The 25,755-nt window shown below is 41.5% G+C and overlaps 10 protein-coding genes across 10 annotated transcripts; 6 read left to right on the top strand and 4 right to left on the bottom strand. All coding sequences in view use genetic code 12, as the record gives it.

The window, feature by feature from the left end:
* Positions 1-695: 695 nt before the first annotated feature.
* Positions 696-1,829, bottom strand: SPAPADRAFT_52588 (glycosyltransferase family 32 protein; the record flags this gene model as incomplete). Its single annotated transcript, XM_007377418.1, has 1 exon — positions 696-1,829. The coding sequence occupies one exon, from the start codon at positions 1,827-1,829 to the stop codon at positions 696-698; it is 1,134 nt and encodes a 377-aa protein (XP_007377480.1).
* Positions 1,830-3,547: 1,718 nt separating this feature from the next.
* SPAPADRAFT_52589 (uncharacterized protein) lies at positions 3,548-5,338 on the top strand (the record flags this gene model as incomplete). The annotated part of the gene is made up of 1 exon (XM_007377419.1): positions 3,548-5,338. One exon carries the CDS (start codon positions 3,548-3,550, stop codon positions 5,336-5,338), a length of 1,791 nt encoding a protein of 596 aa, XP_007377481.1.
* A 1,081-nt stretch (positions 5,339-6,419) lies between these two features.
* SPAPADRAFT_143089 (beta-mannosyltransferase) lies at positions 6,420-8,234 on the top strand (the record flags this gene model as incomplete). The annotated part of the gene is made up of 2 exons (XM_007377420.1): positions 6,420-7,187; positions 7,272-8,234. The coding sequence occupies 2 exons, from the start codon at positions 6,420-6,422 to the stop codon at positions 8,232-8,234; spliced, it is 1,731 nt and encodes a 576-aa protein (XP_007377482.1).
* Positions 8,235-8,730: 496 nt separating this feature from the next.
* On the bottom strand, positions 8,731-11,487 carry SPAPADRAFT_73218 (uncharacterized protein; the record flags this gene model as incomplete). The annotated part of the gene is made up of 1 exon (XM_007377421.1): positions 8,731-11,487. The coding sequence occupies one exon, from the start codon at positions 10,802-10,804 to the stop codon at positions 10,190-10,192; it is 615 nt and encodes a 204-aa protein (XP_007377483.1).
* SPAPADRAFT_63344 (uncharacterized protein) lies at positions 8,794-11,326 on the top strand (the record flags this gene model as incomplete). The annotated part of the gene is made up of 1 exon (XM_007377422.1): positions 8,794-11,326. A coding segment is annotated over one exon (926 nt), but the record flags the coding sequence as incomplete, so codon positions are not given.
* SPAPADRAFT_52592 (uncharacterized protein) lies at positions 10,971-11,294 on the bottom strand (the record flags this gene model as incomplete). Its single annotated transcript, XM_007377423.1, has 1 exon — positions 10,971-11,294. One exon carries the CDS (start codon positions 11,292-11,294, stop codon positions 10,971-10,973), a length of 324 nt encoding a protein of 107 aa, XP_007377485.1.
* Positions 11,488-11,883: 396 nt separating the features above from the next.
* WDR6 (uncharacterized protein) lies at positions 11,884-17,305 on the top strand (the record flags this gene model as incomplete). Its single annotated transcript, XM_007377424.1, has 1 exon — positions 11,884-17,305. The coding sequence occupies one exon, from the start codon at positions 11,896-11,898 to the stop codon at positions 14,815-14,817; it is 2,922 nt and encodes a 973-aa protein (XP_007377486.1).
* On the bottom strand, positions 14,849-18,106 carry ILS1 (isoleucine--tRNA ligase; the record flags this gene model as incomplete). Its single annotated transcript, XM_007377425.1, has 1 exon — positions 14,849-18,106. One exon carries the CDS (start codon positions 18,104-18,106, stop codon positions 14,849-14,851), a length of 3,258 nt encoding a protein of 1,085 aa, XP_007377487.1.
* Positions 18,107-18,337: 231 nt separating this feature from the next.
* SPAPADRAFT_157650 (uncharacterized protein) lies at positions 18,338-19,945 on the top strand (the record flags this gene model as incomplete). The annotated part of the gene is made up of 1 exon (XM_007377426.1): positions 18,338-19,945. The coding sequence occupies one exon, from the start codon at positions 18,382-18,384 to the stop codon at positions 19,840-19,842; it is 1,461 nt and encodes a 486-aa protein (XP_007377488.1).
* Positions 19,946-20,237: 292 nt separating this feature from the next.
* On the top strand, positions 20,238-25,107 carry TSM1 (Tsm1p; the record flags this gene model as incomplete). The annotated part of the gene is made up of 2 exons (XM_007377427.1): positions 20,238-20,679; positions 20,737-25,107. 2 exons carry the CDS (start codon positions 20,238-20,240, stop codon positions 24,816-24,818), a joined length of 4,524 nt encoding a protein of 1,507 aa, XP_007377489.1.
* Positions 25,108-25,755: the final 648 nt, after the last annotated feature.

The following is a 25,755-nucleotide window of genomic DNA, read 5'->3' on the forward strand; positions in this document are numbered from 1 at the left end:
ATGATGAGATGCTTGGCAAATAAGTTATACTTCATGTAAGTTGATGCACAAGTATTGTTTTGCATGAAGGGCTCTGATTAATTTATTAGTTACTTTCTCTAATATAATTTAGCTTATTTTCTATACAATTAATTTGCTGCTGGCCAAAAATAGAATCAAAATTTTAATGAACGTATTGGGTGGGTTTCCCCCGCCCAAGAAAATTGATTCCTGCAGACAAAATGTTGCATTTACGATAGTAGATACGAAGGAACATGTAAGGTGAGTTCATCTGGTTTATGAGATTTAATATATGATCTATAACATTGGTTCCATTTTGGTATTTGGATTCTATGAGTATGTTTCAGTATAGTGGGCTGAGATAAATACACCTCAAGATATAAGAAAACACGCATGGAAATTTGCTGCCAGCAGGAGAGTTTATATGCGTTCTTACACAGAAATAAATTGCTGCATAAAAAATAGACACAAAAAAAAATAAATTTACACAAGCAAAATGCGCTTAGGTGCATGAATTTATAAAAATCAACCCATTAATCATGGTCTATATTTAGTGGTACATTGATTACCTCACGAAGAGCAGAAATGATTTTTTTAAAAAAAACTAAATACAGTAAGATTTTACATAAGGAACTAACACAAGTCGTATTGTGATTATCTTTTAGTTGTTAATTCAAAGCGCCGTACTTTACCATTTAAGTATTCTTGGCCGTTGAATCTGCTTTAGCTTTCTTGTTGGTCTTTTTCTTTTTCTTCCAAACTCCCAGCCCAATGTGTTTGACATATGCTAAGGGGTCATCAACATTTCCTGCTTTCCATTTCAGGTTCTTTTCCGCATGTAAACAGGTCACTGGTAAGACCATTATATCACCAATAACAATTGGAAGCCTGATACTTCCAAAGAAGTAAGCATCAATTAAAGTTTCATAGTTATTGAAATCACTCTGAAGAATATTGTTTAAAGCTTTGTAGACCATATGAGTAAACTTTCCTGGTCCGGTCCAATTTATAATATGAAACACTTCATTAGCTTCCAATATAGTATTCAATGTGCCTGTTTCTTCTCTCCACAAAGTATATTCAGTAATATTACTAATAAGTTCAGCAAGCATGGGATGTCCCTTTTTCGCAGAAATTGTCCAGGTGTTGATCTGAACCCTAGGACCATGATATTTTTCTGAAAGGAATGTTCTGTCAGATTCAACACCCACTATGATTCCTAGATCTAATGGTTTACTCAAATACAGTTTTTGACTTGAGATCCAATCATTCATGGGTTTTAATAACACAGCATCCAAATCTACATAGGTTCCACCATATGCAAACAAGAGTAAGTAAATTGAAAAATCACATTTGAGCATAATTTCTGGTAATATATTATATGCATGAAGAATTTGTGGAATATCCTTGTATAATTCCTCTATCATAACATCAATTTCAGCGTTAGTCCTCATATGGTAATCGTACTCAGGACTCTTGTCACGCCATGTTTGGATATATTGTTTAAATTCCTTTGGAAATTCTTCGTGATCAAGCGGAACTTTCCACATTTGCAAGATTGTCTTGGGTATGGGTTGGCTTGGATCATAATGAACTAACTTGTTCAATTGTTCAAGAATAGGTGTATCGTAAGGAAGAACTCCAGGATTAGTAGGTTGGAAATTGAAACCAGTGATCTTATAAAGTGGTTGATCTTGTAATTCTTGAAGAAACTGTTCCTTTGGTGAAAGATGATCAAAATACAACTCTGTTGATAAATGTCTAAAATCTGTTACAGAATAAACTCCTAAGAAACAAATGAATGCTATAAAAGAATAGATGCAAAACATGGCATACTTTGAGTTTTTATATGCCAAGGAAGTCATTCCCCTAATATATTTAGATATCATTTCCTGTTTTGGTTATAAGGAGTCAATAACAGCAATGTCTGATTAAAAATTTATAAAAATTTAGACAACTCTTCCGTCAATGGGATTATATAAACAACCAATTATCGAGGCCTTGTTAGATGCCGGAGATCTAGATTTCAGATTTAAAAAATAAAAAGTTTTCATCTGCAACCTTAGAAGAGACAAGAATTTGTAAGGCGGAGGTGTTCTTCTTGAACATTTCTTGTTTTAGAACAATTGAGGTGCATGTACATTCATTCTTATGTTTCGATGTTGTAAAAAAAAAAAAACAGCACTGTTTTCTTTCCTATTTTATGGCTTTATATTTTACTTATTATCTACTGTATTGCACAAAATCTAGGTAAATATTGATCAATTCTAAATTATAATTAAATACTAAATAAAGCCGATTTCAATCCTTTTTATAAAACTTTCTTGAAGCCGTCTAAGTTATATAAACCTGCAGAAAAATCACCCAATAATTATTTTTTATACCTTATTTAAGTGTCCATACATGATATGCAATGCATTTCTTGTTTTAACTATTAGTTATAATCAAAGTATAGAACAATTCTAAACTACACAGGCGTATTAGGACGTAAGAAACAGAAGGGGCTTTACTAAGTTGTTATTATTATTATTTAAATAGTCACACCAGTGAGTCCATAAAAAGTTATTGTGCCAAAAATTAGATATAAATAGCTCGAGTCTTCCGGATATTGCCTGTGGGTCTCCGAGAATGAGCTACGCGAAATTGGTAATCCGTCCAAGGAATTGTTTACAAGGACAAAAGAGAAATTTTCTTTCTTCTGGTATATTTCGGTCCATTCCCCAAGTAACAATAGTTGTTATTTTTAGTAAAATTCCCCTTCCCCCTTATAAAGCCACCCTCTATATTTATACGCGAGAAAATATCTACTCACGTACACAATTAGTCAAGTAACACGCCAGGGGCGTTACATTATTGTGTTTATAATTAGAAAATACACGATCAACATTTTGCAAGGTCGATCCTGGATACTCAAAGTTTATTTAAGACATATGCAAGTTCCTGTTGTTTCTAGGATCGCATTCTGGAATTGTTGAAGAATTCTGGCTGAAAATATCTGCAAAAGAGTGGCATAAAAATAGAAACAAGAAAAAAATAACAGGAAAAAAAAAACTCATTACGGAGAACCCATGCAGTTCCATGCAATTACGTTATGAAATTCGATAATATTTTAACAGCAATTGATTACGCCAAGAGTTTTTCTTTTTTTGAATGCATGTTAACATTTTGTTTTCACACACACCCCACGAAAATTTGTAAAGAGCTTACTTCCTTGAAGCCAAGAGCTTGAGTAGAAGTCTTAGCACTGTTACAGAATTTTTATACTGACAATTTCTTTGTTTAGCAGCATGTTACTGTATTAATATAATCAGAATAATACTCGTAATTTATCCGAAGAATGTCTTGACGCCCTTATGGAATTGAACGGCGCAAATTGTGTCTAAACTATGCACTGAATACAATCGGCCACATAGTCTCTCGTAAATCTGTACTAAGAGGAAAAAAAGATTGATCTGACAGCGAAAGATGAAACATTTAATATTCTGCTTCGTTTATGTATTAATTATAGCAATTTCTCATTTTCGTGAATATTAGTATCTCATTAGTGATGATATTGACTAAACTCGCTGTTTACTTTATAAGAAATGTGGGTCTAGACACCTTCCGATCAAAACCTAAAGCCAGGATTTTGCGGTCGGTTTCGATTTTTTTAGCAATTACGGTACTTATCAGCCTTACTTATACCTACAGCATTATTCTTGACAAATATCCTAGGCGTGAAATTATCAATGAGATAAACCTGTTTGCTGCAGATGATAGCTTGGATGTTGTCAATTCCGAGGATTTGAACTTGCATCAGAGCAAAACCGTTAATAGCGATATTATTCAATATGTAAAGGAGTCATCCGGGCTCTCTGCTACCATTTTAAAGGATAACTACAAAGAAACTTCATTTTCCATATTCTTATCTGAAGAAGACTCAGAAGAATGCAGATCCCTTAGAGTGGATGAAACCATATCATTTAATAAATATTCACCATTCAAAGAAGATATAGATGAAGTCATTAAGGTCTTACAACACCAACTAGTGAATGACGAGGCATTCAGAGACATTGCACGTTTATTTGAAGGCCAGATTCCTTTGCTCATCAAGGAAGGAACTGTCACCAACCATTTCTTTCAACTAATGGGAACATCAGTATGGTTAAAGGAGTACGAAGTCCATCTCATGGTTAGTCGAGTATTGTATACCAAAGGAAACAACCGGTCCAAATCCAAAGTGTCATTATTGTATGGACAGATTTTTAATAAGGATTGGGAACATATGAACAATTTCAATTTGAAGGTTCCGTCTAGTTTTGGAGGGAATAGAACAATGAATTTTCCTTCCTTTATACCAATTCCTTTCTTCTACTCAGATAAAGGAATGTTCTTTGGTCCTGAAGACGGCCGTTTACTCCTTGTGCAAAATGAATATGGGTTTGAGGAACCAGTTCTTATTTTCAATTCCATAACCATATTGACAAGCATCAATGATGAAGGAAGAAAAAAAGAACAAGGTCTCAGGGCTATGTTCATCGCTTGGTTATTCCAAACTCAAACCGGGAAAGTGAATACAGATGGAAATAATGATGCAAGATTTGACAATATAACTTATGTTAAAGTACGACGGCTAAGTATCACGGGTGAAAATCAACCTAGAAGGGAAAAGAATTGGACTCCATTTGTTGATCCTCGTGAACGAAATCCACTGGACCGTAATCTTTATCTTGTTTATGATTGGAATAATTTGCAAGTCCTCAAATGCCAATTATCCGACCTCACTCTGGACTATATTAGTCGTTGTGAACGTTACTATGCTCAATCAAAACAATCAAGGATTGGTCCAATACGGGGAGGCACAGAATTGATTCCCCTCAGTACTGTTTTTGAAACTAGAAGTCAAGCTTGGGTGGGATTTGTAAGATCACACTTTGTTCGTTGTGGTTGTGCTAAGGCATGGTACCGTCCACATTTTGTGCTTCTTCAACGAAATGAAGACAAGTTTAGAGTCACACATATGTCAGCTCCAATATCTTTTAATATTCCTGCTAAACCTTTAGATGGAAGTGTTAGGGCATGTGGCGAAAAAGATGCCAATGTTTTAATGGCTAATGGGATTTCACATTGGAAAGTCGATAGTGAAACAGGGAGCGATTATTTAACATTGACTTTCAGTGCTGATGATAAAGGTAATATTCTTCTCCATGTTAAAGATTTTGGAAAGATCATTGAAAGGCTAGATTTAGAAGTTGCTTGGGACACACCAATAAATAGAATGAGAGAGTGTGTTGTCAAAGATTCAAAAGACATTTGCGAAGCAGATGGGATTGAAATGAAAAGATTGGGAATATATTAAATAAGTAGCATACCTATATTGAATTAATTATTCAAAGTATAAGAGTATGCTACGGATTCCATTTAGTATGTCACGATTTTTTTTTTTACCTTGGTATTCTGTAACTGATGTATAGCAATTGAGTAGATTTTACACAAGGTGATAAAAACTATAATGAAGATTCATCTTGTTACATAAAAGCTAAGGATTTGGCAAACTTTATTTTCATGAAAATTTTGCAACAAAAACCGAAAAAAATATACATGGAAGCACGTGGCCATATAAGTTGCAATTACATCCCCTTATCTCGTCAACATTAAAACTTTCCCCTAATACAAGTGACAACAGAGCTGAGCACGCAGAAGCAACAATTCTGCTTTAACTTCAATGAAGGAGGAGATTGCGCTTATGTGAGAACAGGGCTGAGTTATGATACTTTGTTTTTGTGCTGCTTCATACCTTTGTACTAGCTCCACGCGCAAATTTTCACTTCTTCAGAAAACAATGACATGGCAACCTGGGTGAAACTTTCTATCGGAGATCTTTGTAACTTTTAGCAATCATTCTGGATCTTTGTCGCAAATCAGTATGCGTCTACCAGTGCGTTAATCAGTGTATTAATTTTATGCAGGTGCATGTCAACGTGGGACCTTGTATAGACCCTGAATGGGGGGGGGACCGCGAGACCAGATCTAAAGATTTAAACATCAAGAATGAACTGGAAGTTTTTTTTTTGATTTTGTATTACAGAACATGTATGGCTATTGAGCATTTGTAGCAAAATATACCATGATAAGGAGAACTCAGGTAATTGCGCAGCAACGCTAAAATTAGAACTTTACAATATTTTTTAATTAAAAGAATTTTTTTTTTTTAATTTTGCTATTGTTTAAAATATTTTCACTTTGCAGGCGAATCACCAAATAAACCAAAAGTGTACCCATTTTCTGTTTTTTGCTCTCGTGTCTTCTACTTCTCTTTCTGTAGCGTCATCAGCATGGGTCCGGTTCTCTTTAGAGGACTCTGGAAAAGAGTAGTTGTTTTCTTGATAATATTCCTTATATGTGCCCTCCCCATCTTGCTAATCCAGCAGAATGGCCGGATGAAGTCGTTAGTTGAGAAATATGTCCCTCAGACATTCACATTCAAAGTATCAGAGCAAGAACATGGTAAAACTTGCCAATACATCAACGGCACAGGAATACTCCACTGTGATGATCCTTCAGGGTTGTCCAATACTACAGTATATGGGGACTACCACAAACACCCGCTCTCCTTATACTCCTCCTTGCATCAGTTCACGCAGTGCGAAGAAACCAACACACTCTATTCACTCAACATCAGCAAACCCCGGTTGTTCATCGAAGATTTCAACAAAATGGCTGCTGTCCTTGTGGATCAACTTAAAAATGACGATGCATTCAAGGACCTCTCGCCGTTCTTTCAGGGTAAGATCCCGCGGATGATACGGACAGACACGGTCTCTAAGCATTTCTTCAAATTCGCCGCCACTTCAGTATGGCTTGAAGAACATAGGGTACATTTTATGGTTAGCCGTGTGTTGTTTTCCCGGACGGGTGTGAAATGGGTCCCGCAGCTTTCATTATTGTATGCCGAGACGTTCAACCAGAACTGGGAGCCTGTTGATTTCGAGTTGAAAGTGCAGGGAGAAACAATGAAGTTTCCTTCATTCTTGCCTATTCCATTCTATCACAATGTCAAGCATATGAAAAAGAGATGGTATGGGCCTGAGGATGCAAGGATCTTACTTGTCAAGAATGAAGACGGCAAGGATGAACCGTTGGTTATTTTCAATGCCCACCATAGAAGGTTTAACGAAAGTTATATTGAACAACATGGGCCTATTCCCGTAGAACAAGCTGAGAAATTGGATCTTCCTAAACTTAAGAATCAGCCCAGGAAAAGCAAGCGACCTGATGATGACGGGGAAGAGTTCATCCATTATCGATCCATGTTCATTGCCTGGCCATTCCGGTTTGAATTGGGCAAGAAAGCTACTGATTCCATGCCTGATCAGAAATACAACACTACCCGGTTTAATAAAGCGCGAGAGTTGCGTATTGAAGGAAAAGAACGTCAAATTGTGGAAAAGAACTGGACACCTTTTATTGACACTAGTGAACGCACAATACACGATTCCCACCTTCATATAGTCTACGACTGGGAATACCTCCAAGTTCTCAAATGTCAATTGACAAACTTGACCCTGGACTCCATGAGTTACTGCAAAGTGATATTCACCACTCCTGGACAGGGAGATGTGGGTCCGATTAGAGGTGGGACTGAGTTGATTCCACTTAGCCAAGTCAGCACCAGCACTGCACCAGTATGGGTGGGGTTCTTGCGTACGCATATTTTGAAGTGTGGTTGTGGTAGGGAAATGTATCGTCCTCATTTGGTGGTATTTCGTCGTCACGGGGACAATTTCAAGGTTAGCCACTTGTCATCTTCACTTGGTTTGGATGTTCCTATTCAGAGTGCGAGATATATGAGTAGGTTGTGCACTGGTGGTGATCCGAATATCTTGATGCCGAACGGGATCTCCACATGGGTGTATGATAAAAATACCGATACTGATTATTTGACGTTGTCAATGAGTACTGGTGATGTCGATAACCTATTGATTGATTTAAAAAATATTGGTAAGCTTGTGGAAACACAATTGGAGATTGGTCAGGGTTGGAGTAATGATGCTGAGTCATCATTAAATATGAATGCTTGTGTTTTGGAAAGTTCAGTGGAGTTTTGTTGGAATTACGGTGATGAGATCAAAAAGGAGTTCCTTCGGAAAGTCCAAAAACAGGAAAGGAAAAAGAGACCGGCAAAGCAGAAGCAGCAGCAGCAGCAGCAGAAACAGAAGCAGCAGCTGCTGAAGCAACCGGATGTATTAGGTTAGAGTATATTTATAGATTTATTTTGCTAGAGTATGATGATAATTTTGCAACTTGTCGTATAAAGCTGCTTGAGGTATGCATTAGCCACAAAGAAGCATGCAACACTACGATATTTTTTCAATTGCTGTCAACGTGGGCTTTTTTTTTCTTGGTATAATAATAATAGTAATAATAATGGTGATAAAATAATTATTACGTAACCGAGCAGGAAAGTGTACCTGACTCGCCTATACCATCCTAGGCAACGGTCTTTGACAGCTAGTGTCTTGTTTCAGTGTACAAAGATGAATATGGTAGAAAACTTTATAAGATTTGTGGCCAGGACGTTCTAGACAGCATGCAGGAAAACTACCACAATTATAAATGTGAAGATTTAAGACGCGCAGAAACAATGCATCGCAACAAATCTGACAAATCGAGAACAATGTGGGCAACCTTTCTAATAATAAAACAATAAAACAATCGACCGTCCAGTTGAATGGGCTTTTTCGTCTTTTCAAGCCTTCGATATTTTCGTGGCTGTGATATTTTGGGGGAGGTACCTGAAGTATTTTCTATCATATGGAAGCCCTTAATTTATCAAAAACATCTCGTTACTAACAGTACATGAACAAGAGCAATGCTGTATAAACCGCTATTTAACTTGAGCAACCACAACATCTGGAAGAGAATCTCTATCTTTTTAGTAGTATTCATCATATGCGCCTGGCCCTTGTGGGTATTATCGCCCCAGGCCGGGCATATTGACCGATACATTAAACAACCAATCTACAATTTCCACAGCAACATATTTGCCAAGCTTCAGCCGGTATCATCTGTTGGTGATAGACTCGTTGTGTTTCCCAAGAACGGAGCCTCTAGTGCTGCCCTGTTAGCTGCTGAAGAAGGACGGTTTAAGCTTATGTACAGCGGCAACTCATCGGCAGTGACTAATGACCTCATCACTGGTGAGTACAATGACCATCCGTTCCATTTATACACCTCTTTGCAAGATACAGACGAGAACTTCTGTGAGACAACCAAGAGTGACCATACATTCAATGTGAAGAAGTTTCACGTGTTTAGAGAAGACTACGACCAAATGGCAGATGTTTTGATTGACCAGCTTGCCAATGATGAAGCATTTCAGGAGCTAGCAGAGTTCTTTGAGGGTAAAGTTCCCAAGATGATCCAGGACGACAATGTGTACAAATACTTTTACAAATTCGCTGGTACGTCTGTGTGGTTGAAGGATTACGGGGTACATCTTATGGTTAGTCGGGTATCATATTCTAAATTCGGGGTAAGATGGGACGCCCATATGTCGTTGCTTTATGCCCAAGTATACAATGAACATTGGGAACTTTTGCATAACGTTGAGTTGAAGTTGCCCAACTCCGATACCATTCTTCAATTTCCAAGGTTTATGCCCATTCCATTCTACCATAATTTGCAAGGGGTGTGGTTTGGCCCTGAAGACGCCAGACTTCTTTTGGTCAAGAACGAAAATGGTCACGAAGAACCAGTAGTCATTTTCAATGCCCAACATGAACAGGAAATTGTCGTTGATGAGGGCCAACCAGCCAGGTGCCACAACTATCGAGCTATGTTCATGGGATGGTTATTCCAGTTCCAAAAGGGCAAGCAAATAGCTGAGTGTAATCCAGATGAAAAGTATGCCAATGTCACTTATAACAAGATTCGAGAATTGAAGATTGAAGGGCTGGGCAAACCGAAGGACATGGAAAAGAACTGGTCAGCATTTGTTGACCCCGCTGAAAGAAATCCGTACGATACCCACATCTACTTTGTGTACGAATGGCACAATCTTAAGGTTTTAAAATGTGAATTGGCCCATCTTGTCCTGGATACTATTTCCAACTGTGGTGTCGTATTTGAAACCCCCAGCGATACAATTGGTCCTATTCGAGGAGGTACTGAACTCTTGCCCTTGAGCACGATCAGGAAAACCGACAAGTCAATCTGGATTGGGTTTGTGCGTACCCATTTGAAGAAGTGTGGATGCGGTAAGGAAATATACCGTCCCCACTTTTTCGTATTCAGTCGTCAAGGATCCAAGTTCAAAGTCACGCACATGTCGAGTTCGCTTGGGTTTGATGTTCCAATTAGAAGTGAACGTGAAAAACTTGGGCTTTGTGATAAGGAGGATTTGAATATTATCATTCCCAACGGGATTTCCAACTGGGAATACCACAAGGAATCCGGGACTGATTATATGACACTTACTTTGAGTACGGGAGATTCCAACAATCTTTTGTTGCACTTGAAAGATGTGGGGAGAGTGATTGATGGATTGTATACCGGAGAGTGGGATGAGAATATCAAGGACGTTAAGATGAACAAATGTGTCTTGGATAGTGCTATGGACTATTGTAAGGTGTATGGAGAAGAGATGACGAAGTTGGGTCTCACTGAAGCGCAAAGATTGCAAAAGATTAAGGACGAGAAGAAGGATTAATAGACGATTTACAGTATCAGTATGTAGCAATAGAACACAATAGACAATTTCAAATTTCATATCTTCTATTGAAGAATTCAATAACATGTGGGAGATATATTCACACAGGATCATAGATCTGTTGGTATTGACATACAATTTGACATTGTTACTTCCGTAAATTCAATAATAATAATAATAATAATAATAAGAACGTAAAATTACATACATAGCCTGTATAAACTTTCTGAGATAATGCATTGTCGTAGGTCCAGCTCTTCATGAAAAGGGGATGCTGTACCTACCAATCACCTGGCACAACTGGTTCAGCAGGCAATTTGAGGTTTCTTTCGTATTTGGTACCACCTGGTCTGGAAGGAGGAATAACTGGATCTGGGTTTCTCCATTCGTACAATTTAGCTTCGGTCTTTTCAATAATGTCTTGTAATTGTTGAGGGTCATTTACATCTCTATTGGATTCGAATTGTTGACGGATTTGAATGGTGGCAGTTCTGTATGCTTGGAACTTAGTTGTGTGGTCCCAAGCAAGACGGAGGGATCTTCTTAACAAGGCAGAAACCCGCTTTGTATTGGCTTCAGTGAATGGAAGAATTGGAGATGACATTGTATAACCAACTACAGAGCAAGAAACAGAGTAGATTAGTTTTATAGTGAGTAAGTTTTTTTTCACGACATTATTATGTGCCCGTTTTCATTGGCCATGTTGTGTGCAGGACATGCATATGTCGCTGGTGCTACCATGTGAGTTTGCACAGCGACACGAGAAGTAGGTGCCTGTTGCAGATATACTGCCGAGGTCGTGGTAGACTGGTTCGGGGAGTAACAGATACCACAGCTGTACGTTTGCATTGACTGTTTGTGACTAATGTTTGTCTGCAATAGCCGTATGTGCGTGCATGTGCGCGTGCATGTGTGCGTGCGTGTGTGCGTGCGTGTTTGTATAGACCTTGCACAGGAATAGCCAGAGTCAATGGCTGTAAGAACATTTGGCCCACATCTATCTACCGAAAACAGTGCAATTACCACATAACAACTAAATTCTTACCCAACTTACAACTTCCATATCATTCCCATCACTGCCATTGCGAATTTTGCAATCAATAATGTTGCACAACTTCACACCCACTCGAGTCATCTCTTGCGCACGACTAAAAAAATTTCCAACCTCATCACCAAAATCATCGTTAAACAGTACACCAAGCATAATGTCCGGGTTCAACCAAATATCCTCGCTCAATGAAGTCGAGTTTGCCCCGTTGCACCACTATGGACCAGTCACAGCCTTGAAAATCTACAAAAACTACGTGTTGGCCGGGTATGGTCCCATCCTCAAGATCTACCAGATGACCCAAGGTGACTTGTTAGATGTGGCTGAAGTGTTCTGCAAGCAGGTGTTCAGCCGCAATAAGATCCACCATATTGAAATCACTAGCCAGGGGAGACTTTGTCTTAGTGGAGCCCGATCATTCATGGTGCTTGACCTCGAGGAAGTCCTCCAAGGAAAAGGCAACTTCAAGGAGCGGGCGATCAATGAGTGGATCGTTACTTGTGCATTCTACGAGAACTGGTTGTTGATTTTGAACTCGCATAATGTGGTGTACAAAGTCGACCTCGCTCTGTTTGAATTCGACAAGGTGCACTGTCAAGAAAAGTCGATTCTCTATAGTGGATCCATCCAAGTACTTGACAACGGAACAGTATACGTGGCCGCAGGGACAGTCATGAGTGGAGTCATCATCTGGGACTTGCACTCCCGCAAGATTGTGCACAACTTGACCGACCACGAGGGGAGTATATTCGGAGTCAAAGTTGACAAGACTGGAAAGTATATCGTGTCATGCAGTGATGATCGATCAATCAAGTTGTATGATTTCGCTAGTGGTACAGTGTTGGCTACTGGATGGGGTCATGGCTCAAGAATATGGACCCTTGAGTTCTTCAAAGGAGACAATGTGAAAATTATGAGTACCGGGGAAGACTGCAGTTTACGATTATGGCAGTATCAAGAAGGAAACAGCCAATTGGTGCAATTGGAAATGGTAGAGAATTGTCATAGTGGGAAGCACATATGGAGTGGAGACGTGGATGATTTAGAGTATCAAGTTTGTGTCACTGGAGGTGCTGATGGTAGAATTAAATTGCATGATTTGAACAAAGTAAATAGAACAGAGTATTCACTTCAGGAAATTTCTAGCCAGACTGGGCTTGTATTTGGTAAGAAGGATTTCATTCGTGATTACTTTGAATTGAAGGATAGGTTAATAGTGCTTATCTCTAATGGTGATTTGGTTGAATACAGTGATAACTCTTTTAAGACCATTGCCTTCAATGACCAACACAAGCTCAAAGATTTCGCTATAGTGAAGGGGTTCTCCGATATCAATATCGTCATTATTGCAGCCAGAAATGGGGATTTGTTAATTGCTGATTTCACTAGTGATCTTCCACAATTATCTTGGATCCAAGATGAATATCTTGGCAGTAACAAATTGACAAATTTGCTAGTATACTCCACCGACAACAAGTACTACGTGCTCGTAGATGTACCTAACCCCAACATACCATTCATATTACGAGAGTTTGACTCATCCTTCAATTTGGTAAATGTCACACAATTATCCCAACCCAACCAAACTAGTTTCACAACCACGGACATGGTAGTTGACTCTGTCAACAACTGGTTGGTTATTGCTTCTAGATACGTCACCATTGCCGCCTATGACTTGTCCACAACATCCATGGCTCTCTTTAAGAAACTTTCCCCTGGAGACACAATCACTTCAGTGCAGATAATTACCAGCAAGACCAACGAACTTGCATTGTTGATATTAGTCAAGGATGGAAGCTACTTGTACACCACACTCACCTTGTCCACCACGTTCCATCTTGATGTCACCCACGCTAATAAATTAACTAAAGGATTCATCGAAGGAGGATACATCAAATCAAACAAACTAGTGCTCTACGGGTTCAAATCGCTGTATTTCTACATTTGGAACGAGACCTGCCAATTTGAGATCATGAATGAGCTCTGCGGTGGTAGCCATCGCCAATGGAAGCTCGCTCCTTCCAAGTTCATCTACGTCAAGGACAAAACTACTCTTGTGATTAGGAATATCGCACACAGGTTTGTCAATGATGGGTTAATTCATTTGGGCACTCACGGTAGAGAAATCAGAGATGTGGCTGTGTCACCTGATGGGAAGTTGCTCGTTAGTGCTTCAGAGGATGCTACCATTGCAGTAAGTCAGTTGGAAGATGGAGTCAAGGGAATATGGAGTATGAACAACCATATCTCGGGTTTACAACGAGTTAAATTCTTGAATAGCGAATATATGGCTAGTTCAGCTGCCAATGAGGAATTTATCATTTGGAAAGTTACCCAGAGCAATATTCCATTAGTCAAGGAGTTTGTAAGATTAAAGCCATCCGCTGTGGAGAATCCCGATTTGAGAATCATGAACTTTGCATCGATAGAGCTCGAGTCTAATGTGTTTATTCTCGTTACGGTTTACTCCAACTCCAACATCAAAATATGGAGAATTGACTTGAATAAAGAACACTACGGCGATATGGTAAAGTTATTAGTGAACGACTTTTACACTACCTGCTGTATCTTAAACGTGGAGTTACTCCAGAAGGATGATAAGACGTGGTTAATGATTGGTGCTACCGACGGATATGTCACCATCTGGGACGTCACTTCCAAGCTCGACCCGGAAGAGCACAAGTTAGGTGCCCTGATTATTCATCAACAATTGCATCAGAATGGTGTCAAGGCCATGGAGGTTTTTACACATCAGGACGGCTACAGGTTGATTACTGGTGGTGATGACAACGCGTTGGTGGTTTGTGATTTACAAGTGCCTGATTTGAAGTTGGATATCGTGGGATATGAAGAGAGTGCTGCCTCCGCTACCATTACTTCGATATCTGTTGTGGGCGAACATAAATTTGTCACTACTTCCGTTGATCAAATTGTTCGTATATGGGAGTATAACGAGGGCTTGACGTGCTTATCAGCAAGATACACTACAATTGCCGACACAGGATGTTCTGCTTCTATGGGAAGTACGATATACATCGGGGGAGCCGGCTTAAGCTCGTGGAAAGTAAACAATTTATAAATTCTATAGAACATATAACATATCATACAACTTAGATTCTTAACAATCTCAAATTAAACACGGTATCATTAATGGTTTGTTCTTCGTCAGCAATGACTTGGTCTCCAGCAGCAGCTGAGAATTCTTGAATTGGAGTCTTGGTGGACTTGAGCAACAATTCAGCATTGTCAGTGACAACACTCTTCAAATTGATGGTGTCCTTGACCAATTGGTACTCGACTTGAACATCGTCAGTGGTGTTTAATCCAACCTTCTTTCTCAATCTTTGGATACGGTTGATCAACTCTCTTGCCAAACCTTCACTTTCCAATTCAGGATGAGAGTTGACGTCCAAGATGACCAACACGTCTTGGAAAGTTCTGCTTTCCAATCCCTTGGATTCACACACAGATTGTGGCAATCCACGTTGAACTTGTAAATCTTCAGTAACTAAATCAATGCCGTCGACAGTGATCTTACCGGACTCGGCAAAGGCTTGCACTTCGGCTGAGGAAACCTTTGGCAAGGCTTCCTTGACTCTCTTGGCATCCTTCTTCAACTTCTTACCCAATACAGGCCAATCAGCGACACATGAGTATTCAACACCGTACTTGGCTTCGTCAGAGGTGATGGTGATGGTACGTACATTCAATTCATCACTGATGTAGTCCTTCAATCTCTCAATGTCGTTCAAGTATTCCTTGTCCGAATGCAAAATGACAATCTCCTTCAATGGGGTCTTGAGTGAAATCATCTTCTTTTCTCTAATGTTTCTTCCTAATTCGATAACCTTTTGCATTCTGGAAACAGCCAATTCAATTTCAGAGTCAAAAAGCTCTTGTCTGACACTAGGGTAACTCAAGAAATGAACCGATCTCAAATCCTTGTGCTTTGGATTGATGACGATAGATTCTAAGGTTTCTTGCTTGAAATATCCCTTGATTCTTTGATAGATACCATCAGCCAAGTATGGAGTAAATGGTGCCATGGCTCTAGAAAGGATAAGCAAAGCTTCAGCCAAAGTGTTAAGACCCTTCTTGGTGTCTTCGACGTCGTCGGAAGCGTAACCCTTGATTCTACGACGGTTGAAACGGATGTACCAGTTGGTCAAATCGTCAATGAAATGCAATAAACGTGGAACAACAGTGTACAATCTGTATCCATTCATTTCTTCGTGGATGAACTTGATCAATGATTGGATGGAGGCCAATAACCAACGGTCCATGACGTTTTCTGAGCGCAAGTCGTGGTCATAGACAAAGTCAACTCCGTTGTCCTTCTTGAAAATGTCAGCAGCGTCCTTCAAGAACTTGTACGAGTTGTACCATGGCAACATGACACTGGAGATGATTTCACGCACACCTTCTTCCTTAAACTTCAAAGTTTCAGCACGTAAAACAGGCGAGTTGATCAAGTACAAACGCAAAGCGTCGGCACCATAACGTTCCAAAACAATCGATGGATCAGGGTAGTTCTTTAATCTCTTGGACATCTTCTTACCATCGGCGGCCAAGACAATACCAGTAACAATGACGTTTTGGTATGGGGCAGTCTTGAACAAGTGGGTACCCAATACAGTCAAAGTGTAGAACCACCCTCTGGTTTGATCTAAACCTTCAGAAATGAAGTTGGCAGGGAAAGAATTCAAGAATTTATCCTTGTTTTCAAATGGATAGTGCTTGGAGGCATAAGGCATGGATCCGGATTCGAACCAACAATCAAACACTTCTTCGATTCTCTTCAAGTCACCCTTGCCTTGCTTGGATGGGATAGTAATGGAGTCGATGCTTTCACGATGGATGTCGGTGATATCGTCTCTACCGGACAACTCCTTCAATTCTTCAATGGAACCAACACAAACAATTTCTTCGAAATCGTCAGAAACCCACAATGGGATAGGAGTACCCCAGTATCTGTTTCTTGAAATGTTCCAATCACGGGCATTGGCGATCCAGTTGGAGAATCTCTTGTCCTTGATGTTGGAAGGAACCCAGTTGGTCTTTTCGACATTGTCCAACATTTCTGGGATAACTTCACCAATACGGACAAACCAAGCAGGAACGGTACGGTACATCAATGGAGTATCTGATCTCCAACAGAATGGGTACGAGTGCTTGGCTTGGGAGTTGACCAAGATACGGCCTTCTTCGGACAATTTCTTGATAATTAACTTGTCAGCGTCTTTAAAGTAAACCCCTTGGAAATCTGGAACGTTTGGCAACATCTTACCAGTGTCATCAACTACACTAGGAGGAAGCTTCTTTTCGGAAATGACACCATGGGCAGTAGCAGCTTGGAAATCCTCTTCACCATAAGATGGAGCTTGGTGGACAATACCAGTACCGGAATCGTTGGTAACGTAATCACCAGGAATGACTTGGAATCCCTTGTCCTTGAATTCTTCGTAAAAGTAGTTAAACAATGGCTTGTACTTGAGTCCAACTAACGCAGAACCCTTGAGCTTTTCAACAACCTTGTACTTGGCTGCAGCTGGCTTCTTGTATAAACTGGAGAGTAATCCTTCCAACAAGATGAAATGCTTCTTCTTTTCTTCATCGTAAATCTTGACATATTCAAAGTTTGGATTGACAGCAAGGGCAATGTTGGCTGGCAAAGTCCAAGGAGTGGTAGTCCAGGCAACCAACACGGTATCTTCATCGTCAACCAAGGGGAAGGCGATGGTGATGGCTGGATCATTGACGTCCTTATAGTTTTGTTGGGACTCGAAATTGGACAATGGGGTGGTCAAAGCGGTGGAGTAAGGCATGACCTTCAATCCTCTGTACACGGCGTCCTTCTTGTACAATTCCTTGAATGCCCACCATACGGACTCCATGAATTCGGGATACAAGGTCTTGTAATCGTTTTCCATATCGATCCATCTACCCAACTTCTTGATGGTTCTCTTCCATTCGTCGGCATATCTCATGACAATGGAACGACATTCGGCGTTGTACTTGTCGATACCCATGGCGTAAACGTCGTGTTTGGAGGTGATACCCAACTTTTTGTCGATTTCGTGTTCAACGGGTAACCCATGGGTGTCCCAACCAAATCTACGTTCGACGTGGTAACCGTTCATGGTGGCATATCTTGGGATGATATCCTTGACGGTGGATGCCAAGATGTGACCATAGTGGGGGGTACCGGTTGCGAATGGAGGACCATCAAAGAAGGCAAATGGTGGTAAGTCTTCTGTGATTTCTAGAGTACGGTGGAACGCATTGACGTCGTCCCAAAGCTTGCTGACGGTGTTTTCTTCACCTGGAAAGCTGAATCCTTGCTGAGGAGCAGGTGCAGATTCAGACATGTTGTCGTTTGATACTAGAAGAAAGCTGTCTATCGAACAAATCAATTGAAGTTGTAGCTATGACTAATCCTTAAAAAGGGCAGACAGCCAAAAACTTTTGGGTGCTGCACGAAACGTCAACAAAGAAAAATTTTCACGTCACGTGCCGATCGCCATGTGACTCCACCCTCTGGCTTTGGCACCGTCTGGTTTTACAACACTCTCTCCTCCCCTAACCAGGTAGGTAGTAATAAAGACGTGGCGTGGCATAGCTTGGCATGGTATGAAGTGACAGCATGAACCGAATATCACTCGACGCGTTTAGTAATGTACTTCGCAAGTACTTCAACACGGCTGATGTCCTTCCGCGCAGAGTAGCCATAGCTCTCTCAGGGGGTGCTGACTCCATGCTCCTCACATACTTGCTAACCCAGTACAAACACTTGCACTCTCCCCATACCGAGATATACGCCATAACTATTGACCACAAGTATCGGCCTGAGTCTACCGATGAAACAAAACACATCCGTGATATAGTCAAGCAATGGGATGTGCACCACGTAGTGAAAACGCTAAGCTATGACCAAGAGGTCAGCTCAATAGGGAACTTTGAAGAAGTGGCCAGACATAAACGATACCTCAAGTTTGAAAACGTGTGCAAGCTGAAGCAAATAAGCGCATTATTCATGGGCCATCACTTGGATGACCAACTCGAAACGTTTATACAACGGCTCCAGGGAAACAGCTCCCTTTACGGTCTTGCTGGAACGAGAAAAATTACCCGACTTCCAAGAAACGACTTGTCTCCCATAGACAACCACCATTCAGTTTTCGTATACCGACCCTTCTGGCAGTTTGAAAAACGGGATATTGTAGACACCTGTCAGTTCAATGGGGTGAGGTACTTTAACGACCCCACCAATCAAGATATCGACTTGACCAGACGCAATTACTTGCGCCATTTAATTGGTGATGTGATCCCCGCAAAGATAACCAAACACTCTCAATATAGTTGCATATCCAAACAGGCACTCCGTGACAGCCATGAACAGGTGTACAACTTGGCTGAATCGTTTGAAGAAAAGGCAAACAACATCAAGAATATGATTGAGAAGAACGGCTGGATAAGAACAAACGATGCGATGAGCTCACTCAATGTGAAGATCCCTCGAAGATTGTTTGCCAAGCCTAATGAGATTGTGCTAGGGAAGTACTTTTACCAGATCTTGTATCCTTACTCTACCCTCAAGCATTACCACTGGGCGTATGCCAAATTGGAACGACAATTAGTACCGAAAATACAAAGGTTCCTCGACACTGACGACACTACATTCAAAACCACTATGATGAACCTTACGTTTGATATCAATATTATAGAAGAAGACATTCTTGACATTGCCATCAAGAGACAACCAATAGTCACGGGTGATGATGTGAGTTTGCTGGTTGATGTTACCGACAAATGGAGCGAGTATGTGCTCTTTGACAGAAGATTCTGGGTCAGGTTCTGCAGTGCTGAAAACATGCAAGTTAAGGTTATTCCCTACATGCACAAGAAATGTAAGCCCCGGCTTGCGCAAGATCTACTCAAAAGCAAGCAAGTGAACTCCAAACTAAACACATTGCCTGCTGTAATGTACCACCACGAAATAATAGCGTTTCCCAGTATTGGGCTCGTCCTGGAGAAGTATGACTCCTTCCGGATGGAGTGCTCGTTGAAAGAAAACAAATACGGACGATTAGAGCAAGAGCTATAGCAAGAACTAGAGCAAGAACTAGAGCAAGAACTAGAGCTAGAACTAGAGCTAGATTAGATAGACTTCATGGACATAGTTTATACAAATTAGCCAACCGTTTTGCAATCACCCGTGCGCTACCAAAAGAACACCGCTACATGGTAGCGCCAAGCAGAAAACTCTTGTGGTCGATTTTTTTTTCACCAGCCAACACAACTTCACTAGTAAACAAACCAGCAACCAGTTGAATCAACCCCAAACAAACACGAATTGAAAGTCAATCAAACAACTGTCTAAGTCAGGACACCCCCCTATCGCATAATTCCATCATGTCATCGCATGATTTTCATTCAATGTCCCGTTCCGGAACACCAGGAATGGCCCATGCGACTCCCAGGTACGGCCCTCCCAGTGCCATGGCCACCACAACTACCGCCACCACAGGCGCAACTCCCAGATCTCGTATACGGAGCAAATTGTCCAATCTACTGTCACAGCTCTTGAAAGTGGGGCACCAGCGAATAAACATCGATATAGACTTGGCCAATAACTCGATCGATGGATTCACGGAATTGACGATTATCCCCACCAGCAACATGTTAAAGACAGTGAAATTGGACTGTCGTGAGATGGAAATTAGGGATATCTTTGTCAACGGGATTCGATGCGTCAACTACATCCACAAGGATATGCTCTATATCAACGACCCGGCCTATTTTGAAGGATGTTTGGAAGATGGACGGGTTAACTTGTTGGATTTGTATAGCGATCGGTTTGGCATGCATCAACATCATATGATACGACAAAAGTTGAGTTATTTATTCAGAGATACACATACTTCGGCGGATGCAACTACCAGTGCACCACCAACTGTGGGGTTCGCCAGCACAACCAATCTAGCTGCTGCTGGTGCAGCAACCACATCTGTACCTACATCCGATTACACTACCAACACCGAAGAATTAGTCATCATCCTTCCAGAAACGATAAAGTTTGAACTCACAGACATAAACACAGTAACTCCACAATCAGCCATAACTCCGTCATATCTCAAATCCAAACCAACATCCTCGGAAGTGTACACCCCCATCCAGATCAAAATCGACTACCGTCTACAGAATCCCAAGAATGGAATCAATTTCGTCACCAACAGCAATATCGACCGTCGTAACTGGCACGCATACACTGTCAACTCGACATACGGCGTCCTGACATCCAGCTGGGTACCATGCATAGACAACTTGTGGGAAAGATGTACCTGGAGTCTTGAGGTGAATATACCGCGGACAATCAAGGATATAGGTAACCCCAGGATTATCGGAAGTAAAGAAGCAATCCAATATGCTCAAAGCAGGAGAAATACCGCTGTGGATGACGATGATGATCAAGAAGACGATGAACAGCAAGATGATGATGAGAATCTCGATTTGACGGTGTGTTCTGGTGACTTTAACAATGTTAAAGAAACTCCTCATCCTATTGATTTATCCAAGAAAGTTGTATCGTGGTCATTGTTTAATCCAGTATGTGCCCACCATGTCGGATGGGCTGTTGGTTGTTTCTCAAGTTTTGTCTTGGCCAACCAGGAATCCACCGCGAATGAAAGTGAAGAACAGGACTTTGAAGAAGAACAAGATTCCGAGTTTAAACCAGGAAGTACCCCCATCACAGTGTATGCCCTTCCCCAAGACATTGAGCTCGCAAGAAACACCACTGAAGTTACTTCATCTGCATTGGACTATTTCATTAAACAGTTTGGTTCGTTCCCCTTCAGTTCATACTCGCTTGTATTTGTTCAATTCCAACCCAGTTCTGCAGATGGGTATGCTGGACTCTCCATACTATCCAACAATTTGCTATACCCCACCAACATCATCGAACCAATGTTCTCCACCACCCAGACATTATTGAATCTGATTGCACACCAGTGGTCAGGAATAAACATTGTACCGCAAACCGTGCATGATTCATGGTGCACGATTGGTATTTCCCACTTTATGGCGCTGACGTATCTCCGTAAGCTCATGGGAATCAATGAGTACAAGTATCGCATTCGCCAACAAATGCGCGACATTATCAAGCAAGACATCGGGAAACGACCACTTGCGAACCAATACTATCGCTTCCCCATTGTTGAAACTGACCTTGACTTTGTTAAATTGAAAGCACCGATTGTGTTGTTCATTCTTGATAAGCGCATGACGAAAACCGACAAATCATTCGGATTGTCCCGTGTGCTCCCTAAACTCTTTCTCCAGGCCATGTCGGGCGACTTACCCAATGGAACAATCACAACCACGCATTTTCAATACTTGTGTGAGAAAGTCAATCGGAACAAACTAGACGGATTCTTCAAACAATGGGTGTATTCTACAGGAACACCGCATCTCCGAATCCAGCAGAAGTTCAATAAGAAACGAGGTATGATTGAAATGCAGATCCGTCAGGTTCAACATCTCGAGAAACGCCAGGCACGACTTACACCCCGGCTGTTTATCACTGACGCTACTTCATACATTGAAGACGAGCCGGGACATCCTTTACTTCCAGTATTCACTGGCCCCATCACCATTCGTGTCCATGAAGCTGACGGAACACCGTACGAACATATTGTCGAGTTGAAAGAAGGGAACGTCAAGATTGACATTCAGTACAATCTGAAAATGAGAAAACCAAAGAAGAAGGACATTGAAGCTGGGTTGGACATGATGTCGCCCTTCACTTCGCGACTTGGTGACGTTCTTACATCGCCGGCCGATATGTCTCTGTGGGGACTAAGTGAGTTTGAGAAGCGTGACGAGGAAATGATGTTTAATGATCCATTTGAGTGGATCAGAGTCGATGTGGATTACGAGTGGATTGCCGTGATTGATATCAAACAGCCCGATTACATGTTTGCCGCACAGTTGTGCCATGATCGAGACATTGAAGCACAACTTGAGAGTGTAAGGTATTTCCGTGGATTAGACAAGCCCAGCGTGGTGCATTGTACGGTGTTGGTGAGGACTTTGATGGATGATAGGTACTTCTATGGGGTCAGGATCGCTGCTGCTGAGGCGCTCGCCAAGTTTCTGAATTCGAGTAATAATTTCATAGGGTTGGGATATTTGTTGCGGGCATACAAGGAATTGTTTTGTTTTAGAGGTAGCACCATTCCCAAGTCCAATGACTTTGCTGATTTTAGACAATATTTTATCCAAGTCGCTATTCCGAAGATACTCAGTAAAGTGCGTGATCAAGATGGTATTGTTCCTCCTGTAATTCAAGAGTTACTACTTAATCTAGTCAAGTTTAATGACAACACCAATAATTCATTCACGGATGGAATCTACGTGTCGAAACTTATCGAAGCGTTGACCACTACTGCGGTCACTGGCCGCAAAGACGAACCCCACACCAAACAATTTGCCAAGCATGTCAACACGGAAATCGACAGACTCTTGAAGCTCGACCAGTACATGCCATCATACCACAACATCATTGAGATCACATGCATCAAGCAAAAAATACGTCTTGCCGTCGCCAACATCATTGATCTTTCCTTTGAAGACTTGCTTTACTTTACGCTAGACAAGTATCCTATGGAGGCTCGTGTGGAGGCATTCACGGGTTTGTTCCGTTTAGGAGGGTTGCGGAACTCGGCAATCTTGAATTACTTCCTCAAGGTGTGTTTGCTCAACTGGGACAGGCCAATGTATCGTCAGTCCCTTATTTCCTCATTGATTGAATCCATTGCCGTGGCCGCTATCGAAGGAACGCAGTCGTTACTTGATGATGTGGAATTCACTACCTCTCAAGCGGTGCAGGCTTCCAGCAAGACCGGGATGATCATTATTGAAGATGGGTCAGAGATGGAGAAACAGAGAGACTCGTATGCGCGTGCTACCGTGCGCGGGGCGATCGAGTTGCTTAGACGGGACTACAGTATCGGTAATGGATTGCGCGGGTGCCTTTGGGAACTTATCCATCTGAGTTTGGTGAGTGTCAGTGAACGAAGAGACTTGTTTAGCGTGTGTCTGGTGTTGTATCGTGAAGTGGATAAGATGCTTGTCAAGTTGAAGGTTCCAAGCATGGATGTGACCGAGTTTAATCGGAAAATTGTTGCCAAGAACTTGGGTGGTGGGAAAGTGGTGTTTAAGAGAGAAGGCAGGTTTAAGATTCAGTTGGCTACCAGAAAGAGCATCCTGTCTAAGTTGAAGTTGAGCTTGAAGCCGGCTGCTCCGTCTGGGATGGCTGCTGCTGCTGCGGCGGCTGCTGTATCTACGCCTATTGCGTCTGCGCATACGCCAGTGGCAAAGGCCAGTACTGTGGCTCCTCCCGTGCCGAAGGTTACTATCCCAATTGTTGCTCCTGCAAAGAAATCATTGGTTAAAGTGGAAAACACTCGGGTCACGTTCAAGCTTCCTAAAGTGAAGCTTTCGAGGTTTAGGGATGTGTTGGTAAAACATAATGGATCGGTTGTTACTCTTAAGTTCAGTCAACGGAATAGACATAGACTTGAATCATTGAGAGCGGAACCGGTTCATCGATATGTTAAAATTACAAAGTTCAAGACTGTGGAGATATCTAGTAAGCCGTTTGAGTCTAAACCAATTAGAGTTTCCAAGCCAGTTGACACTTTGCCAGTGGAGGTTTCTAAACCAGCACCTAGTTTGAAATTGACGATTCGTCCATTAAAAGAACCAAGAGTATCTGCGGTTGTCACTGAACCAAAAGAGTCACGGGCAGGAGCAATGCAACCAAAGGAATCTGCCAACAATAGCCCAGAAAAGGTTGTACCCAAGGAATCACCCAAAGAGAGCGCCGAGAAAGCAAATGAAGCCAAAGTATCGCCGAAACCAGCCAGCGAATCACCAAAGGAGTCAAAAGAGACGCCGAAATCACGTTCAAAGTCGTCTCTGCCTGAACCTACAAACTCCAACTCGCCGTTTTCCCGTTCGGTCAGTCCATACACCAAGAAGAAAAAGACCAAGATATACATTCATACCAGTAATTAGAAGTTTTGTAATAAATAGGTTTGTAACATTATACCACTATGTAAGCGCTCACGTGACTTTATTCCTGGTTTAGGAAAATGCACCACCCCCAAAAAACCACCCAGTACTAAAACGCCCTTTTTAGTCAAAGCTATATAGACCACTACGTAGACGATACAGCATGTTGCCAGCATTCAACATATCTAAAGCAACACCCACGACGTCTACTACGGAAACAACAACCAGTTATACGCCTCCTTCCAGCGGCAACACCGCGATTGACGTGAATACCAGTGGCAGTGGTGTGAGATCTCCATTGCGGACGACTGGGGATAGTAATGAAGGGTGGAGCTCTTCCGCCGTGGGACTGATTGATGACAGTAGAAGTGGCAAGGGGGCAAGCTTGATTGAATTGTTTGACAAGTTTGATTTGACGAAGGATGGGGCGGACGAACATGTGCACGAAGAACATACAGCGGAGGTTGAAGAGGGGGTTGAAAAGGAGGTTGAAAAGGAGGTCGAAAAGGAGGTTTCCTATGCCGTGGATGGGCAATCGGGTAGTGTGAATGTCGAGAATGGCAATTCCATTGAGAAGCAGGTTGAAAATGAAGAGGAAAAGGTCTTGGAACAGGAGTATGAGAAAGAGGTGTATCCTGAGCAATCCACCAGTGCAAATGCCGAGAATACCAGTAGTAATGAGAAGCATGACGAACCTGAGAAGGTAGTGGATAAGGAAGATCAAGTAGAAGAGGAGCCACTAAGGGAACCGGAAGAGAAGGAAGCGGAAAAGGAAGTAGAAGTGCCAGAACCAGAGCAAGAGCAAGAGCAAGAGCAAGAGCCAGTACCGGAGCCAAAGCCAGAGCCAGAGCCAAAGCCAGAGCCAGAGCCAGAGCCAGAGCCAGAGCCAGAGCCAAAGCCAGAAAATGAACAGCCCCAGGAACACAAGGTAATACAACCG

This window comes from Spathaspora passalidarum, assembly GCF_000223485.1.
Source record: "Spathaspora passalidarum NRRL Y-27907 unplaced genomic scaffold SPAPAscaffold_7, whole genome shotgun sequence".
Lineage (NCBI taxonomy): Eukaryota > Fungi > Ascomycota > Pichiomycetes > Serinales > Debaryomycetaceae > Spathaspora > Spathaspora passalidarum.